This window comes from Patiria miniata, unplaced genomic scaffold, assembly GCF_015706575.1.
Source record: "Patiria miniata isolate m_02_andy unplaced genomic scaffold, ASM1570657v1 HiC_scaffold_4, whole genome shotgun sequence".
NCBI lineage: Eukaryota > Metazoa > Echinodermata > Asteroidea > Valvatida > Asterinidae > Patiria > Patiria miniata.
Window position 1 is genome coordinate 4,066,341 of NW_024037071.1, and position 10,153 is coordinate 4,076,493.

The window sequence follows — 10,153 nt, forward strand, 5'->3', positions numbered from 1 at the left end:
ACTGAAAACCTTTCAATTCTCAGGTGTACAGGTCTAGAGTACACAGAATACAAATTTTATTTTATGAAGAAAATGGATTCACTGTCACAGAGGTCAAGAGGTGAATACAATGTACCTCGTCAACAAAAAAGTGTGGGGGTGGAAACAATTGTGAAAGTCTTGACCTCATCACATTTCCTCATCAATTGTGATTTAAAGGTAGAGTCCATCATTTGTAATTTGTGCATTTTGTTCGTTTGAAGCAACAAAAGAGTTCAAAATCTAATGAAGGATACTGAGCAACTAACCTGATGAAGTTTCAGCTAAGCTTCAGCTGTACATTCCGAGAAAAACAGCATTCTAAGATCTCAATTTCAAATCAAAAGTTGCTGAATCATGTTTTGAATTGTTTTGAATTGCAACTATACGCGACGTCGCGCACTGATCCGACGAATTATAACAACCGCGGTTTAAATTTTCCTACGGTGCTTCTTAAGAATCACCGTTGGAAATGCCTTCTTTCGTTGATTACTTCAAAATGACAGCTTCCCAGAAAGAATAATTTCACAGGGAGTTTAGTCTCCTTACTATCTTTCAACCAAGTTAGTTTTTCAACAATAATTACGCCAGTTACTTTTCGGATGGCTGCAAATGATGGACTCTACCTTTAAATTCAAAGTTGGGTCTGCCATTCACTGATTGTATTTTATAAACACTCAGTATTGCCCCACAAAAGTGATTGTGAGAAAAAAAATTCACAAACTACATGTACACCTGTGCATGGGACTCAAGTAATTTTTCTCACAATCACTCCGGACAACGCAGAGTATTCATAAAAATGTGTCAGTGAAGGGCAAACCCAATGGTGAATTTACATCACCCGGATGCAAATTTCATCTTCTGAAAAATTGTGATACAGAATAAAAACTATGGTTCTGTCACAAAAGGCTTTCTTGTCGGCCCATAAAAATAACTTATTACATGTATTTTGAATTTGTTAAAATATAGATTGTTCACTATACGATGACAGTTTAATATTTTTAATGGACTTTCCTTGGCAAATTATTTAAATAGGAAGTTTGTGATGGGTGAAAACCAAAGAAATTGCCTGTTAAATTGGGTTTTTTTTTTGCACTTTAAATGCATTTCTTGGTACACCTCTTTATAAAGGCCGGTTCACATTTCACACAAAAACGAAAGTGAAGTAAATCTGATGTCAGGAAGCAGTCGCTGCGAAATTCACAAGAACTGAATTAATACGCTCAACTTTTACAAATTCACAGCGAGAATACTTGGCATGACATCACATTTTAGACATGTTTAAGATTACAAATTTATTAAAAAATGACAAATCCAAAATAAAACCACTCCCCACTTAATTTGTCATCATCATTTCAAGCCTTGCTTAGAAGCATCTGGCTTTGTAAGAACAGGTCACGATTTCTCAAAAGACGTCAGTACACAAACTACATGGCAGGAGCATAAGATGCAGGTCTACAATGTCTGTTATGTCTATTGATGAGAGGTCAGATGAGGCTTGAGGGGAGGGTCACAGCCACTTGGCCATTAGCTTAATCACTGACTCTCAACTTGGACTCTAGAGACAGCCCACAGTTCCATTAGAAAGGAAACATTATTTTTACACATCTTGATTTTATACTTGGACTACAGTACTGAGCCAATTGAGTGAACATAAAAAAGTTTCATGCTAGACTAAATCAGTTCTAGGAGAACAAATTTAAGTTCGTGAGGTTTTGAGGAAATGAAGAAATTTATATATAATGAAACAATCAATTTTGGTAGGGGCGAAATAGCGCTGCTGAACATTCTCTAAAATACATGCAGCTACATGTACATGTACGTACTGATAACATTTTACATGAATTATATTTTTGTGCATGGTAACTAAATGTTAAGGACATGGATACACATGTAGTACATACATGTACATGAACATGTACATGTATACAATTTCTTTTTTGTTTGTTTGGGGGAGGGGATAGAGGGTAAGCCTTGACGAAAATTCTCACTGAAAATAAATATGTACCGCAATAACCCAATGTCTTTAGATGCCGGCTTAACCCTAACTCACCTCATTCCTCCAAAACCAACCAGGCAGTTTTCAAGGAGTTTTGAGGATTGAGGCTGAATGGCAAAACAGTGTCCATTGATTTCCAACAATGTACTGTGTCAAGGTCTTGAGGCATTTCTAGGTCACACGTATTTGTACCATCAATCCTACCGGTATATTACTAACGTTTAAAAAAAATGACTGCACTGCTATTGTACAGAGATCTTATCACAAGCAAAAAGGGTTGGCCAATAGGTTCATGTGTGGGTTAATAGTCTGAAGTGAAGCTTCCTGAGCACACAGAGTCTAGAGCACTGTCCTTCTGTCCACTTTGGACTTGCAGATCCGCTGGACAGACGGACATTTACCACTTCCAGGAAATATGGCTCCAGATTGATAAGGAAGATAGGTTTTGTGGACAAGATGAAGAGGAATGAGTTCATGAACTGATGGACTTATTGTGGATTTGAATAAAAGAAATTACTTTTTTTTTTAAATGACCGAATTCAGGGGGTTTTTTTACAGGAAATTTGAAAAGAAAGTTTTGTGATTGTAGTAAACAGGGAATACAGTATTTTCCCATACATTTTTGTAGTTTGTACAAATTATAACACTAACCTATGAGATCTACAATGTAATAAGGCTTGATTTTTTTGTGCTATCAAAACTCAGTTTTTCATGTACACAGTGAGTTTTGATAGTGCAAAAAAAAAAAATGGCAAGCACTTATTAATTAAAGGTAGCATCCATCATTTGTAATTTGTGCATTATGATTGTTTGAAGCAACAAAAGTGCTCAAATTCTAAATATATGGGTGCTGAACAACTAACCTGATGAAATTTCAGCTCAGTGAATGATGTACATTTTATATTCCGAGAAAACAATATTCTAGGATCTTGATTTCAAATCAAAAGTTGCCGAATCATGTTTTGAATTGGGCCTGAATTCAGTGTCCAAGAGACTTTCTCACTGAGCCGATTGCAGCTACGCGATGCCGCACACTGATCCGACTAATTATAGCAACCGTGCGTGCGTGTGCCTCATGTCAACACTTGCGTGCGCTTCGCCGAATGAAAAACGAACTACTAATGGAAATTTCTAAGAATGCGTCTTAAGATGCATCGTTGGAAATGGCCTTCTTTCATCAATTTCTTCAAAATTACAGCTTGTCAGAAAGAACAATTTCACAGTGAGTTTAGTCCCATTACTATCTTTAAACCAAGTATACTTTTCAACAATAATTACATCACTTACTTTTTGGATAGCTGCAAATGATGGACTGTACCTTTAATCAATATGTCTGTGATCACTGTACCGTATGTGTGTGTTCCATTTTAGTATACTGCATCAATTACAAAGATACTACACGTGTACATTTGTACTGAAGATTGCAAAACAGCCACAAAAAAAAAAACTGGCTTAATAACCCTCAAAGGAATCAGAAATGCTCATGATGAAGAAACTCAATTTAAAACATCCATGCGGCCTAATTTAGGTCGGTTGATTTGTGAGTCATCTTTCCCTGAAGGAAAGTCTTGCGTTAATTTAGGCAATGCCCAAATAAGGGCCAGGTGTACGCATCACACTGTGGAATAGACACCAGATGTAAAAGCTATCCACACTACATGTGCAGTATATTATCTTTTTTCGTCCTGTACTGCATTTTCATTATAATTTAGGGTTCATTTTATTAGACACTGCATTTTATCCCAATTTCCCCTAATGCACAATGTATGCATTCACAATTGGGCAAGAATTTGTAGTTTGTCATCAACAACTGAGGAGTCCGCTAATGTTACCCACATGGAAACCCTGGGTCAGACAATCTGTGAATCATGGGAGAGGGTCATCAATTGTACAATCCAAAAACAGCTCCTTGATACTGCCATGGTTACAAGAACCATGCAGCCATGAATCATAGTGCTTGACTATGGAGAGTTTTTGAGGCATGGTTTTAACAAGAAGATAGTTTTAACAAGAACGGTACATGAATGTGAGAAAGATGACATGTACAGTTGTATTTGGCAATGAATTTTGTTTTACTCAATGTCATCATGACAATGTATACGATAGCTCCCTTTTCGGTTTCATTTCAATTTTTTTAAAAGGTTTTTTTTATCAGCCAAGTCTTCGTGTCAGCCACCTGTTAATTGGTACATATGTAAGATGCCAACAAGTTTCCACTCCCTTGCCCCCCCCCCCCCCCACACCACCCAGGGCAGATTCAGAACCAAATTTTCAGGGGGGGGGGGCCAAGAGGGCTCAAGTAATTTTTTTCAAAAAGGGTAGGGGATTAAGTAATCATGCGCAATTTCCACATTGTAATATTGAAACTAAAAGGTATTTGTACATGTAGCTGATGGCTTGCAAGTGAAACGTTTTAATTTATTTCCTGAAAATTAAAGACAAAAATGTGTCTTCACTCCGACAAAAAATTGCTTTGGCCACTGTTGCCCACTCCCCCCCCCCTCCCCCGATCTGCCAATGCCCCCCCCCCCCCCCACCATTAATAAACGTATACCTCTGTCAGAGTGTCTGTATCCCTTCGTTGACGCCCATCCAGCCGGTAGGGTATCGTGATGTCATAATCGGTTAATTTCCCAAGCTGCTTTGCTCGTCCTGTCCGATAACTCCATTCTGCCAGAGATAAGAAAAATGGACAGGAAATGAGAAAAATAAGGCAACAATTGGTCGCTGATAAACTATGAAAGAAAACCATGGGCAGTCATTAGTTTGATTTACTAATTAGCCCTAGGGGAAACAAAGAAGAAGACAATTTAATAAGAAGAGAAGTCCGAAAACCAGACTCTCAATCCTGCGCGCCCAAACAATTAGGAAAATAAAATCCTACAATTCAAGAAACATTCATGTCACCTGAGACTACTAAATTTGGTCCTTCTTTTCAAGAAAAAAAAGTTGTGCACCACTTCACAACCCAGAGACAAAATCTGCACATTCACTTTGATTTTCAAAACTTACTAACTAGAACTGTCATGACCTTAAAATCAAGTGATTCCATACTTTTTTCCAGTAGAGTTCCATACCTGGATATCACTTGAAGTTGATACCCTGTGAACAAAACCTATGAGACTGGTCGGAAAAAGTCAAAGCATTTTCTCAGTACAAGCTTCAATATTTTCTCTGCTAACATTTACGTTTTAGGACATGTTACCGCTTTCTGATGGCTGATAGGTCACTTGACTCTTCAGGAACAAATAGCAATGTCCATGTATGGAATTAGCCTCTGTACTGATGACGTCACACTTTGTTTACGTATGTGCTTTCCTATGGTGCTCAGTGGACCGTGGGCCCCCACTGGCTCCATAGGAAAGTGCACATATGTAAACAAAGGGTGACGTCATCAGTACAGAACTTATTCTTCCCCCTTTTTCTTTGCTTCAATGGTAACAACCTTTGTACTGACAGTGTTGCCAATTGATACTGCACACAAATTGAATACAACGGTCCTGTTCCACATGGATAAACCATAAAGTTAGTTTTGCAGGTTTTTTTTTTCAGATGCAATGCATTCTATGATCGAGTCAAGGTGAAACTTCACGTTTCCACCATTTTTCTGGGAAAAATCTTCATCTTCACTTTAAGTTAAAGAGAATATACAACATTTGCAAACATCGAAAAATAAAACTACCAAGTTTTTGCGAAATACCTTAATAGGATGTTGGTAAATGACAGTCTAAAGCATCCTGTAAAATTATGGCACCTGGTATACTGTCATTTTCAAGAAAAGTGGTATTTTTTTATCAATTTCCAACGCTGATCGGCCGATCAGCGTTGGAAACAACTGGCTTTTTTTTTCAAATACTGGCCCCAATTGACCATTGCACTTGTTTGCAATCGATTACAAACCTATGAACGGGTACGAGCCAGCTAGACTGGTTCCCTGACCTTACAATTCCCAAATGTATGTAAACTGCTCTGTTTCTTCTTATATGGAGTCAGGGAACCAGACTACAGGAAAATGATCGTTTTTCTTGGTTTTTATAGCATTTTCGAACCCAAAACCTCCAAAAAGTTAGTGTAACTATATTTGCTTTATATTTCAAACCCCCCAATTCCATCCATTTCTGAAAATTACAGCAAAAGCAAATGATGTATATTCCCTTTAAGAGGAAATCATTTCAAGCAATCTGCAGGAATCTGTTGTTACATGTAAAATGTTTACATTTTCTAATATGGACCAAATATGGACAAATAGTTATTTCAGTGAACAATTTAATTTTTTAAAATTTCATCCAGGATTCCAAATACTTGAAGAGTTTATTTCCAAAATGCAATATAGCTATCTGAAAAAAGGGAAAAAGTTGCACATTTATGAAAACTGTAAAGCTATAGAACATAGCTCTTACTAAACTACGTTTTTCTCGTCTCTTGTTCATATGGTATATATAAACCAGCCATCCAAAATTGTTTACACTGCCCAATAGAATCCAAGGACAAACATGACAAACAGTTTTGTACATAAGTGCATGCATGATGCATTACTCACGTTAGTCCCACAGCACAAATAATGACAATTCAGGCTTGCAGAATGCATCATATGGGTCTACATGTATTACTCTCTAGATGCATGTGTAAAGGAGCATTTGTGGAAAAACTGTGACGGACTGATTTGTCAACAGTGGTGGTGCACGATATAGACAATATTTTCAACAATCATTCCTGTATCACTGCCTCGACCGGTATCCCTAATCTTGACTTACATGCTAAGGCCACAAAAATATATATATCTGCTTCCGATTACATGGCATTTGAAAATAGGGTAGGTAAGTAGGGACACAAATCTACATACTGTGCACATAAAACACCTTGAAAATTTGGAGTTTTGTGCAATGGTTGAGCATGGCAGAACAGCCGGAAGTTTCAACAATTTCTCTGTGAATGTGTGAGTTCCAGCGACCAAAACCTCTAACATATGGATAGTACTGTAGGCCTACTACCGTACGTGTAGTAGACAATTAATAGCACTATGATCTACAGATGAAGTTGCATTGTGCTCTTTAACCAGTTCAATTTTCTTTTTATTAATACATTTTCACCTTATATATTTGTCCAACAAAAAAAAAGGTTTTTTTTCCCTTTTTGGAGCATCTGCAACCCTCTGAAAAAAAGGTTTTAATTTATTTTACGTAGCTCAGACTGGTTCCCTGTCTGTACATACCGGGGCAGTACATTATAAATACTGAATGTGGGGCACCACCTAGCCTACACTGTGAGAACAGAAATATTGTCGGGCCCCAAAATCACACCACGAGAACTATTAATTTACACATTTTGAATTAGTGAATTAGTTTTATAATGCTAAAGGAAAGGATGTTGCATCCTGGCGCCACTTTTTGCATTATATATTATCTCAATGAAGGTCAGTCATTGCAAAAATGTTGCAAAAACATGAATCTGGGACTGAGAAACATTTCCAATTTTGCTTGAAAATACTTTGAAAATGATTTTGTCTTTACTTTTTACATGTTCATCTTTTAGAAGCAGTACTGGCACCATAATTTATCATTTGCCATCTGTCATTGCTTGAGTCTTTTAATTTTATTATAATACAATTATAATATAATTTTATTTTATTCTATTTTCCAATGACTCAAATTTATTGTACAATCATAAAGATATTAATGTTCTAATGAATACTGTAAATTCCAAATAAGTTAAGGTATCAAGGGCGGATCCAGAACACAATTTTTTTTGGGGGGGGGGGGCCAAAAAAAAATTGTGTCTCCCAAAAAGTGGGTCGAAAAATTACGGCGCGGTGTTCGGGGCCCGCTTAAGGGTCCCGAAATTTGTTTGGATTCTCGATGCTCTGTGGTGCGATCTGAGGCAATTTCTGATGTTTTTTGAGAAAAAGATGGTGGTGTACTCATTGCCTGCCTTTATTGCGACGTCACATAAAACAACAATTGGTTTCGTTTTTGGGGGGGGGGGGCATGGCCCCCTTTGGCCCCCCCCCCCCCTGGATCCGCCCTAGTAAGGTATCAGACTGGATATCAGACTGAGATTTATGTCTCTCAACTAAGATTATCATTAAATATTTATGATTTTTACACCTTTCAGCTCGACATTTTCAGGCATCAATTATCTCAGAATGTTATTCCAAAATATCTTGCTTCTGGTTTTTTTTCTAGAAACAGCATAATTCATTCTCATTCAACCCAGCAATTTGCCCATTACCAACTTCCCAATTTTCATTCTCCCTCAAAAAGCCACTCCCTTTCAAGGTCCCAAGCTGTGGAATTCCCTTCAGCGACCCCTGCTAAATCTACTAAAATATTCAAAAGTCTTTCAAGCCATTCCTTTCAAAACAATAAGCCTAAGCCTCATTCCAAATATCATTATCTTGTCCTATTTTAATTGCATGTGCTTCAATGAATTCTATTACTTTTTTTATTTTTTATTTAATTTTTGACAAGTGCTCCTTGTTCACTTTACCATTGTAAATCAATTATATCTTGTTCAGTTCAATTTTCACTTTTTACTAAATTTTACTTTTATCTACCACTCAGAGGTGTTTTTGATTAATGTTTGCAATAATTTCACTTATTACTGAAATTTGTTTTTCATCTATTTTTGTTATTGACCGACCTCATTTCAATATTGTTATTTGGAAAAAAATGTTGCAACCTGATACCACTTCCGCGATTGTGTACAAGGTCTATGGAGAGTCAAGAAAATTTTCTACGTACATATATTGTATTTCCTAACAAAATTGGAAATGTACTCAGTCCCAGATTCATGTATTTTATATCATCATTTTTACAATGAACATGATGAATGACCTTCATTGAGATGATACATGTATATGAAGAAAAGTGGCATCAGGTTGCAACATTTTTCCTTGTTATTTCTAAACTAAACACTTGATTTATAGGTTTTTCCCATTGTAGTTATAACTCAAGCGTCACATACCCCTACAAACAAACTAAAAATTGTTTGACGGCCTTCCAGTTCCATCTTCACATACTATAGGCCTAAAAGGCTAAATAGTATCAGGATCCATGCCCACAAAGCTTAGCTTATTTATGATTTCGCATCTCTATAAATTGCATTTATCATCTGCTTATTACTTTGTATACTTGTACTTACTAAGTAGTAAGAGATGAAATAAAGTTCAATTCAGTGTACCCATACCAATGCAGTTTCACAAGCGTGTATAACTCCAAGGCGACCACTAAGACATGCTGTGGGCGGACACGCGTGACAGGGCTTTACCGACGATCTGGTTCCATTTACCGGCAACGCCGACCGGCCGGCGCGGCCGCCAAGGCACCGCTCTCTCTTGGACGGAATTAGAGTCACTTTTGATAATATATCACATAAGAAATGACAGTGTCTCACTCACCTGATAACGGTTGCAAATTTAGGTTTAGTCCTTCAGTGATTGTAAATTGAGATATGTACAAAATAAGAAGAAGAATAGTGAGGAATTCTTGCCACGACATTTTTCTCTTGAGATCGTGTACACATGTACGTATGGGACGTACAGTTGTGTACGTGCGTACGTCCGTCCGGGTCGTATGGCTATGATCGGAAACTGGGTATCATTTTGTACAGTGACTGATGAAACACAATAGGGCGCCTTCAGCTGTTTGGCTTTGCACAACTGAATCTGCTTTTTACCTATCCAACGCCAGGGGCGCCCTTCGCCATAGGCAACTACGTCACGTTTCACTTTTTCAGCGAAAGTCCGATCTTCCCTAATCATACTCTAGCTCGCTCAAGAGCCTACTCATCGATTGAGGGCGCTAGCAAATAAATGTGGAGGCACATTGGCCCTAGACATGAAGCTTTTATTTTTGCCCATAACGGTTCTCTTATAATTATCGATTTTGTTCTCTCCTAAACGAATTCGTTCAGTTTCCATGTTACACAAATTTTCGAGGACGTCTCTTTAGTCCAAAGTCCCATTGGTCCGACGGCCCATTGGTCCGAAGTCCCATTGGTCCGACGCCCCTATAGGCTTAGGGTTAGGGTTAGTCAACCTGAACAAGTGGAACTACACAGTATTATGTTTCGGACCAATGGGACTTCGGACCAATGGGACTTCGGACCAATGGGACTTCGGACCAATGGGACTTCGGA

At 37.7% G+C, this 10,153-nt stretch overlaps 1 protein-coding gene across 1 annotated transcript in view; it reads right to left on the reverse strand.

Moving 5' to 3' along the window:
• Nucleotides 1-9,584, reverse strand: part of LOC119740063 (disintegrin and metalloproteinase domain-containing protein 12-like) — a 35,821-nt gene extending 26,237 nt beyond the window's left edge. Inside the window, exons 1-2 of the mRNA XM_038215265.1 lie at nt 9,414-9,584; nt 4,572-4,687 (exon numbers count right to left, since the gene is read on the reverse strand). Of these exons, the coding sequence (XP_038071193.1) occupies nt 4,572-4,687; nt 9,414-9,513 (216 nt within the window). The 5' untranslated portion in view covers nt 9,514-9,584. The remainder of the gene's footprint in view (nt 1-4,571; nt 4,688-9,413) is intronic.
• Nucleotides 9,585-10,153: the final 569 nt, after the last annotated feature.